Source organism: Micropterus salmoides, unplaced genomic scaffold (assembly GCF_014851395.1).
Source record: "Micropterus salmoides isolate LMB-PRFRI ecotype aquatic unplaced genomic scaffold, ASM1485139v1 Ms_hic_scaffold_20, whole genome shotgun sequence".
Lineage (NCBI taxonomy): Eukaryota > Metazoa > Chordata > Actinopteri > Centrarchiformes > Centrarchidae > Micropterus > Micropterus salmoides.
In genome coordinates this window covers 25,086,847-25,097,588 of record NW_024041151.1, presented here as the reverse complement: position 1 = coordinate 25,097,588, position 10,742 = coordinate 25,086,847, and the positions used below count along the sequence as shown (strand labels likewise).

Sequence of the window (10,742 nt, the reverse complement as noted above, 5' to 3'; positions counted from 1 at the left end):
CTGAATGGGCCTTTTTAATTGTGAATAAAATGAACTTGTTTTATACTTGCATCCCACAGGAAACCTTCAGTCTTTGAAAGATACTTATAAACGGACTGTATTTTCTACTTGCCATAAAATGTATCCCCCCTTTATAATGCACAGATGATGGCCAACTGTCAAGTATTTAATTTTGTGTATACTTCACATCATGACTAATAACAGGGGTGAATATGGAAATGTTTCTATTTCCCTAGCAAAAGTTATTGTGGGATACAAATTATTTCAGACTGTATTTTCAACTTGCCAGAAAATGTATCCGCCATCCATAACGAGGTTGCTAGGCCATCTGAAATCATTTGTATCCCACCAGAGGCGAGCAAAGTGTTAAACTGATGACAGTGATGTTGATACAGTATCGATGGCGTATGTGGAGCAGCTTACTTTAAAAAGGTGACAGTCTGTCTGAATCTAGCTTCTAAACAGTAACATGGATGAAAAAGTGATCGACTACGTGGTCAGTTATAACATCACCAGACTATCGCGAAATAAAAATTCAATAAATTCATCTGAGTGCAATGAATAATACGAAGTTTGGTAACGCATAACGTAAGCCTATAAAAACGTTTATAAGTGCTAGCTTGCTCTACACAAACCTCGTTAATAAAACAATACTAAAACGATAAATTAAACAATCGGTATATTTTTCATTCACTTTGATGAAGTCGAAGGTCCGTCTTCACCGCTGAATGCACGCGCGCTCCCGCGGCAGGGGAAACACTTTCTGACGGGGATAACTACCTTAGCGCGACACCTGCAACTTGGGAGAAGTCCCGGTACGCAAGAAAATGTCCCGGTACTGCAAAGAGTAAAATGTCGAGGTGCCGGTGCGTTCCGGCCCACTTCAAGCACTGGTTTTATCTATTTGAATCTGCTCTCCCCACTGTGTGCGGTCTCTCACAGAAGACAACAGTAAAGTGGCTCTACGTCGCGGACTGAGGAAGCACTGCACTCCAGTGGCAGACACACTGCAGTGCTGACTGTCTCTGGCATTTTCAGTTATTTCCTTTAAAATGTTTCCCAAAAACTACAATGAACTTTGTTTTCCTCTCATTTACAACCGTGCCATATTTTTTTACAACAGGCTTCACAGTGCCATGTTGGAAGCTGTCTTCTCCACATTCTTGTTTAAGCATTCCTGTCAGCACAATAGCGCAATGAGGAAGCATAAAGTAGTAGACCCAAGTTGCCACACACGCATACTGTAGATGAAATTATGGATCACATCATTGGGATTTGTTTGCAGGCTTTCCTGTGGGGATATTCAAGACATCTTACATATATCATCAATCTGATGTCTTTGCTGTCTAGGCTGCTTTGGCCCTCCACCACCCTACTTTTTGACCCCATCTGTAACTCTCCCTCTCTAAATTGATAGTATTAATCAGATTTTACTTATTCAAATTAAGCATCTGCATTTTGATAACTTGTTGTCATTCCTGATTTAAATATACTCCTGGTCCTCTGCAGTTTAGAGAAAAATTGTATACTTTGTACTCCAACAATATGCTTATCAAGCTACCCTAATTAATATAAAGTAGTTTATAGCTTAACTGATTCTTTTTCCCCACCAGCTTTCCTACGCCTCTGACTGGCTAATACTTGTTCCCTCTGTTAAACTGGCATTACATACAGTAACATAATTGTACTGTATACTGTACATTCACACAGATGCACTTCAGCAGGTTATCTTGGTTTTGTTCAAATCCCTGACTAAAACATCTCTTAGAGAAGTAATTTTTTCCCTTCTGGTGCTCTAAATACAGATCCAAAACACGATGAAATCAGACAGAGGATCAAGCAGAATAAAGACTCTTTACAGATTCTGAAGTGGCTGCAACGTATTCCTTCAGGGCAATTGTGCCCGTCAAAATTACATCCACAAAAAGTGCTTCTTTAAGATGTCTAACAACATCACGGAAAGGATCCCTACGAGTGTCTCCCGGTGATCACCTTTCGCTCGAGAACCATTCTAACTCTGAAATCTTGTGAGAGGAGAATTGTTGCAGAAAAGCCACGGTACATACTGCATACTGTACAGACATGAGAAAGGTGTCTGTTTTCTCATCTAATACTCGACAAGAAAGCAAATAAGTGTATTTCCCAAAATGTCCAACTTTTCCTAAGTTGTGCAACAGGGCTGATGGAAACAATGTTCTTTGTAAAGAATTCTTAAGCTTCTTGTTATTCACAATCAACAATGGTTGTAGCTATGGTTGTAGACTTTCCTTGATAGCAGTGTATTAAGTCTGAATGAATGGAATCATCTTTGACAGCAACATCAGTTTTCAACATCACATAACCCAGATCACCAGGACTGCCTTCTAGCACCTCAAAAAAATTGCCCGTCTCCGTCCATCATTCAACTTCTCTGCTGCTAAAACTTTGATCCATGCATTTATTACATCCACAATTGACACCGTCCTATATAGTTCATCTGCCAAAGCAATAAATAATTTTCAATAGATCCAAAACTCTGCTGCCCGCCTCTTCACCCACACCTGTGACCACCTCACCCCCGTCCTCCACAATCTCCACTGGCTCCCTGTTACCTAACTCATTCAGAACAAAATCCTCCTCCTCACCCACTCTGCTCCTCGGACACAAACCTCCTCTTCCCACGTCTCAGGATGACACTACTCCTTGGGTGACCTGAGTTTTCACTATCGCAGCCCCCTCCCTCTGGAACTCCCTCCCCATACACATCCATGACTGACCTGGACACATTCAGATCACTTATCAAAACCTACCTCTTTAGATTAGCCTTCAAACTCCCAATAATATTTCACCTACTGCTATTTGCAAGTTTTATAGTCTCCCCTGCCTTTATGAATTTTGCATAAATAGGCCTATTCTAAGTATCTATTTTTAATGTGCTAAATGTACTGGTTTTATTATAAAGTGTCTCTTTGTGTGTCCTGAAAAGTACTATGGAAAAAAAAGTATAATTATTGTGAATAAATAAAGGAAAAATCTGCAAAGCTAGAAAATGTCAACCCCTCCCTTCATGTTCAATTGATTGACATTCAGGTTGATGTGCCAAATTGACATTTTAGTTAACCTAATTAATACAAAAGATATAGATATCAGAAGATCAGATAATAGGTAGGTCAATGCACAGTTAATAATTATGCACAGTTTTAATCAGGTAAACAAGAACTGATCTGAAAGTAACCCCTTCTTGATCCCTGCTTCCTCTTCAACAACGCCTCTTCCAGTCCTTCTCCATCTTCCCTATATGGAACCTCAGAACACCTGTTCCTGGCCAATCCAGACACAGAGAGACACGTGGCTCCTCCCACTGCAGCTGATGGCGTTACCATGGGTTACAGGGTGGTGGCCAGCTCCGTCTCCAGCCCTCTGGTGAGGAGACTTTCCTCCTCATCTCCTCAGGATTCAGCAGAACTATGCTGCAGCAGCCTTCACTGCCAGACAAAGACACACTGTGTGATGAAGAAATCAGAATCTTGATGTTCTGACAATTTCATCATTAATTAGTAATAATTCAGTGTATTCAGAGAGATCATGAGACAGATTTGGCTCTTTGGGTGCTGTGTCTGCAAATCAAGACAGCTGTTGTGTGTTGTAAATGTGAAACATAGGCTGTGTTCATGTTTTATTTATAAAGTATTTAAACAGCTGATCAAACAGCTAAGGCAAACTGTAGACACATGAAGCCATGAAATACAGCAGAAGCAGTTTAAAATGGCTCATATTTATTTATAAAACAAATTCAGTGACATGCAGCGTTTGACAGAAATGCCTATTCCTGTTTGTTGTTTGTCTTTCCGCCTGCCTGAACCTCTCCTCACTCACTTCCACTTGTCTGTGGTAAAGGTAAAGTGCTTAAAGTCCTACTCAGATCACTTCACTCACTTTTTTTGCAGTTAAAGATCAGTGTCAAAGTGATGAGTTCAAATGTAAAGTTTGTTTTTGAAATTACTGAACGAAAGAAAAGCGATTTGGGTATTAATTAGAAATTCCCCTTTAATCTCTAAGACTCTGAGTGGGATTGACAGCAGAGCCAACTGGCGCACCGAGACTCCAACAAGCAGTTGTGTTGAAGTGTCCTTAGCTATCTAGCAGTGGACCTCAGGTGGAGGTTGGTTTGGTCACTTGTTTGGCAAGCCAAGGAGCAGCATGGCACATTAACTTTCAACGTGGGCTTTAAACTCTGAGCCTTTTGTGCTGTGTCTCATGGCTGCTGTCTGGCTGACCCAGCGACACAGCAGTGATGTTGCTAATTACACAAAATGTTATTATTTGACTGATTATATGAAATACATTCTTCTGTCTACATTGAGAAACAACTGCTTTCAAACCACGTGACAGACAGACAGACAGCAGGCTTAGCATAAAACTCGGTATGCTAGCAGGTCTGTCAGATATCCAGCTTAGGCAGTGCTGCTTTTAGCTAAACGCTAATGTCAGCATGCTAGCATACTGTGCACTGCAGCAATGACTGAATGCTAATGTTTAGCTGTAAATTTTTTGATCCTGTTTGAATAGTGCTCTGAATTACACATATGATGATGGACAATTTAAAATGTACATTTAAAAGTCAAGAAAGTTGCAGCTTGATGTAAAACTGTTGAGGTATAAGACTGTGAAATCTTATTATTAAGACTTATCCAATCCATATCTTTTTGTCAAATTCATTCAATATCTCTTCTGGGTCCGCTAGCCGTCCGTTCAGTGTGTTTATCTCCTTCTCTCTGCATGTTAGCTTCTCAGCAGCAACTGTGGCGACACTTTGCTAACCCACAACGTAGCTAACAGTAGTTACATAACTTGCTGTGTTGTTGTTTGCTCTATATCATGATATTTGCCATAATATTGGATTTTTCCAGAATCATACCTTTTAAAGGGGACCTATTGTGCGTTTTCATATTTTCTGGCATTTGTTCCCCCGATGAAATCCCTGTGAGCCAAAACCTCAGATATCCCCCTGTTCTGAATGCTCTGTTTTAAACTGTTTTTTTTTTTTTACTACTTTTCTATATATGGTCATTTGCTCCAGGCAGATAATGCTCTCCACGCCCACAAAGGAACAGAGGACGGGGCCTTAAAAAAACAGGAGAGTCTACAACTTGTTTCAGACAGATGCTGAAATGAGGGCCTGCATGAAGAGTCAGAATAAGATGGAAATTCTTTTTTTTGAACTTTGAATCATACAAAGCTGCCATAGGGGAGTGTCAGAACAACAATATAGGGCTGGAAAAGCAGTATAATAAGTCTCCTATAATCAGGCTGTTTTCAGGGAAGTAAAGGAAACAGCAGAGTGAGGGAGGGCAGACTGTAGTGATTGCTATTCTATTTTATTTTATTCTATCAAATCTGTACTTTTCATAGTTTTGACCTCTAATGCTTACTGATTGGTTTCAATTTCTTTTATGTTTGGATCTGCTTTTTGCAGAATCCCACAAATATTAAATTGACGTCATTCCAACTGACCAACTGCTGTGTAAAGTTAACTGAACAGAACCAATAATAAGTCAGTAAAGCAGTTCCAGTATGTTTTCACATAGAGCAGCAGATCAGAGAGTTCAGTTATACTGCTGATCTCACTACTTGTCCTACATCTGTCGCTGCATGCCAGGACCGTGCCCTTCCTGTCCAGAGACCAGACCCTCCCCTCGCCTCCTCCAACTGTTTATCGGGCACGCTGCCAACTTCCCCCTCTAATTATCTAACACTCCTCTTAGCGAGGGCATTTGTTTTGTTTTCTGTAAGGACAGTTCAGCAAGAACTGGGGTGGGGAGGGGTCACTTTTTTAGAATCCACCTCTGACATTCAGACATCAGACTATCCTCCTCTCCTGCAGAGATGACCACCCACACACACACACACACACACACACACACACACACACACACACACACACACACACAGCGGCCCTCGCAGCCCTCTGGGAGAGGAAATAGTAGCAGCAAAGCCATTTGCTGCCCACCACGTTGTTATGGAAACTGGGCCAACATGGACTCAGTGCTAAAATGTTTTTCATGGCCACTTGTGTAGGAGGAGGTTTTGTCTGTTATAATGTGAGTCAGGAATTAACAATGTGTGTTAGAGTAAGCTGTTGCTGCCTGCTCTTATTGATCACCATGCAGCACTGATTTATTTATACCTCACAGCCATCTGTTCTCTGTGAAGCTAAACTAAACTAAAAATGGAAAAATGTACATTAGAAACCATAATTAATGTAGATACATATTGCTTACAATTACAATCTAACTTCCTTCTGATCAAAATTACAAGTTCATGTTAGTAAAATCCACATCTGTATGATATTATAGTCCTAGTTGCCATGGATCTTTTCCTTTGACTTTACATGGAACCTTAAAGGGATAGTGAGTGAAAAGAAAATCTGGTTTTCCTACACAGCCTTGGCTCAGTAAATGGAAAACAAAGAAAGTGGTGTGGACCTTGCCACACAACATTGTTCCAGCCAATCACCAAACAGGTGGCGTTAGTGGTTGAGCACAGGAGCAGTAACAGAGAGAGTTCTACACACCATCAGCAATCATTTAAATTGTGGCACTTCAGTAAGATTTTCCACAATGAATAATGTATAAACCCAAAATATCACAATGTTATATACAGGTTCCAGTGATTAACACAAGACTTTTAACATCTGGATAACCTCAGCACACCTGATTTATGCTCTTGTGCGCTGTGTGATATGATGATGATGATGATGATGATCATGACATGTTTTTTCTTTATAGTAAAATTTTTATTTTGCTGTCATATAAAACATTTGTTTCTGGCATACTTTTAAAATATGCTTTTTGAGAATTCGGACTAAGGACACATGAGAGGAGACACACCACACCCACTCTAACATAAAGATATCATTGATTGTAACAATACAATGGTTAAAGGTCAGTGGAACCCACATTATTGACACTAGTAAAATATTCATATCTCAATCTACATACTGAATACATTCAGCATTCATACTGTGTGTTTACAGATGCAAGAAGTGTACTGAGTGACCCACATGGTGCATTACTCTGCTATACGACAGCAGAGAGTAAAATGCATCCAATGAATTATAACCTTGTGGGAGAAGACAGGCTTAAAAGTGTCACGTTTGCAAAGTCTGAAAACACTGGTCTAAGCAGAAGTTTGCAGTGCTAACAATCAATAATAGGAGTGCAGTGAGATTTACAGTTTTATTGGATAGTGAGAAATTCTAGTTGTTGTCATTGGTGGTGCTCTCAGTTCTAAAACCCAGTAAGTGGGGTGGATATTAAACAAAGAAAAAAATAAGGCAGTAATGGCCCCAATACACTACCACTGATATATCGCCCATTGGAGGAAGGTTTTTAGAACAGAGGTTTCCAGGCAGAATATTTCAATTTAGCGCCGTCTTAGCTCAGCCCGTGGGGACTTGACTTGAGAACTGTAAGCTTACCAGTTCGAGTGCCACTACGGAAAGTGCCTGTGAGCAAGGCCCTGGACCCCTAACTGCTGCCCTGGCACTGCTCAATGGCTGCCCACTGCTCCTAATTAGGATGGGTATGGGATGGAAGACTGACGAAATGACATCGTCAGGGTTACATTGATGAAAATGTTTCCACAATCTCAGTATCTCTTTCAATGATGAGAAACTTCACGACAAGTTACTGTTACATATCTTGGTTTAATGTTACTCTTAGATACTATACCTTTTGAAAATGACAACTGGTCACTGTCATTCTGCACTCTGTTTTCTGTCCATTATAATCATATGTCAGTATCCCTAGATATGATCTGTTTGTGATTCAGCATTTTCTATATCTGTCCTATTCTTCCCAGGTGAAGATACCAACGATGGTCGTTTAGACTTGGCCTCAGATGGCTCTAACCACCATAACGACTGTCGTTACAACAACAGCCAGGAGCACTAACAAACCAGCGGTATTAATGTTCCTGGCAAACGACTCCACAGAGGTTAAATAGCTGAGTTTCCCATACAAGTCAGTCAGAACTGAAGAAGTCTCTTTGATGAGGGGCGAAATTTCTTCTAGTATCTTCAAGTCCAATTGCCCTTGATTTTAACCTATGACCTGGATGACTGAGAACCTCCACAGACGTCCTATTCTTCATGTGTGCTATGTGGCTGCTGAGACACTTGAGTTTTCCAATTAAGATCAACATGATATCATCCAATCCTACAGTAAAGTGGTCTAACACTGAACATGTGGCACAGCACATAATAATAATATAATAATAATTGCAGTTTATAACAAGGCCTTTTTATAAACCCATCACGGCAATTTATTAAAGGCTTTGAAAACCTTTTTTTCTCTTCACATTTTTACTTTGAGTGATGGGGTCCTACATGAGTGCACTATTTTCAGACAAAGTTAGAACAGTTATTTGTGTATGAAAATATTAGTTTAAGTAGTATTTCTTATCTTTTTTTTCCTCTTCCATGCTTTACTGCTGGTTTGAAGTGGACAGGGCTCAGGTGGAAAAATGGGCTCTCCACATCAGAATTTATCAGCATTTTAAATAAAAATTTGATGACAGTTGGTGGGTTGTTTATTTACTTTCAGTCCTGTCAGTCACCCACGCAATTCTGACACAGTGAAACTCTTAATAGATACTGATTTTTTTTAAAAACCTAGATTGTTTCTCATTTGGTCCTAAATATTTCATGCCATCCAGAAATAATGACTGACATTTGTAACTGCAGATGTGATGTCGTAGCCTATTAGAATTGGTAGAAATAAACTAAATATGATGGTAGAATAAAATAGGTTCAGCACAACTCACTTATAGTCTTGCAAAGTTGAAACATCACTGTCCTTTCCCACTATGTACCCTAAAAGAATAAAACGTGTGATTTAACGTCCTGGTCTGTGTTGGTATGTGTCCAGTGAGAGCTGCCAGTAAGACGTGCAGCTGACACACACTCAGTGAGCAAACTAAACATGTTGAGGTATGCGAGTGTGGGAGTGCAGGGTGTGGTGCTGAAGGGACAGCGCCCTTCATTGTTGGCATGGGCGTGACTTTGGGGAACTCTCCATGGTGCTGATCGCTCCTTGACCTCAAACTTGGTGTCAAAAATATCCATCCATCAGAGACACACAGGCTACACACAAATCCGAATGACTGAATGTTTTACTTATTAGATTACGTGTAGACTCACTGGCAGGCAGTCAGGTCACTGTACCCTGATGGATTAGAGCTCTAAAGAACAAGTCTTTACTTTGGACAAGAAAGCACCGATCATTTCCGGAGAGTCACATCTGATGCGCTCCTGCCGCCACCAGTCTCTGGGTTCACACAGGCTACAGGTAATCCCTCATCGGGAGATATCCTCCTCCTGTATCCTATTGGATCTTCATTTTGACAAAGCCGGACTGTAGGGTCTTTCCCTCTTATGCTGACTTACATCTCGTGAAATCGCGCAAGGATATTTGGCTGCAGGCTAGAAGCTAATTTAGACTCATGAGTAAGCAATTCAAAACTGTTTGCTGATCTGTAGGGGGGATCATAGACGAGGCAAACAGCGGGTATCTTATAATATTACATTGATTCATGGTACATTTCTCTCTCCCTCTCTACAGTGGGAGTGTTTTCGTGCAGCATTAGCCTTACAGATTTTTTTTGTGTTTTGTTTGCGCTTTTGTCACAGTGCGACCACCTGCGCTTGAAAACCGGCAAAAGGCGGTGGCTGTCCAGGCGTGCTGATCTGAAGAGAAAAAATACAAGAAGCTGAGATTCTGAGCATCTGTGCAGCTACTCCCCGAGAAACCTCACAGCCTCACAGCCTCACCCCGTCTGCCAGGCATGTCGACCGCCGGGGAAGTACCAGCCTTCTTCAAGAGCATGGGCTCTGACAGCCCCGCCAGGCCGAGGCAGAAATTCTGTGGCGTGTTCTGCCCAGTGGAAGGCTCCTCGGACAGCAAGACGCTCGACTTTGATACACCCCCCTCGTGCAGGGGCCGGAGTGACGGTCGAGTCATTGACCGGCAGACCGACATCTCCCAGCCGAGGAAGGTGCAGATAAGGGAGAGCACGGGCAAAGAAGCTCTGCAGAATCTGGATGATAAAAGGGTAAGTTTCTTGTATTTTGCATGCTTACTGTGTATGTTTTCTCTCTCTCTCAATCTTTCGTTTTGTCTTTCTTTCTCTCCAGCTCTAATCTCTGTCATGATCCAACATTCAAATCTTTGCATGAACCTGCGCCATCCCTATCTAAAAGTGCTCCACTTACAGCCTCTGCCACTCATTTGAGTTTATTCAAGCTTACAGCCAATGTATAGCCAGACAACTTGCCCTGACTACATTTCCCAGAAAGCACTGTGATGTAGAGTTAGGATGGAGGGCCCACCATGCAGAGCTGCCAGAGGGAGTGGCTCCTGTCAGTTCCAGCTCACAGGAGTATTCATTTTTATCCCCTCTGCTGCACAGTGCAGTTTTCTGACTGATAATGAAACGATGTAGAGTGTGTGTTCACCAACTGCACATGAATAAAGTGTCCTTGAGTGAAACAGCAAAACATCTGCATACTCAGTGTGATCAGGTCTGACTGAAAGAAAACACAGGTATAAAAGGGGCACACTTTGGCTGAAGCGTTACTGTGCCGGTGCATTTAGCAGCAGACGTGAGGGTGTGGAGCTTAAGGAAAAGAGATGGCTGTTCCGACGCCCATGACTTGCAGGAAAACCTGTCAACTTTTCTACCGCAGCTTCAAAGTGACTAAC

General features: G+C 41.4%; 1 protein-coding gene across 1 annotated transcript in view; it reads left to right on the top strand.

Annotated features, from left to right (window-relative positions):
* Positions 1–9,857: 9,857 nt before the first annotated feature.
* LOC119914490 (dihydropyrimidinase-related protein 2) overlaps positions 9,858–10,742 on the top strand; it is a 30,738-nt gene continuing 29,853 nt past the window's right edge. Inside the window, exon 1 of the mRNA XM_038733810.1 lies at positions 9,858–10,092. Coding sequence (XP_038589738.1) covers positions 9,865–10,092 — 228 coding nt within the window. The 5' untranslated portion in view covers positions 9,858–9,864. The remainder of the gene's footprint in view (positions 10,093–10,742) is intronic.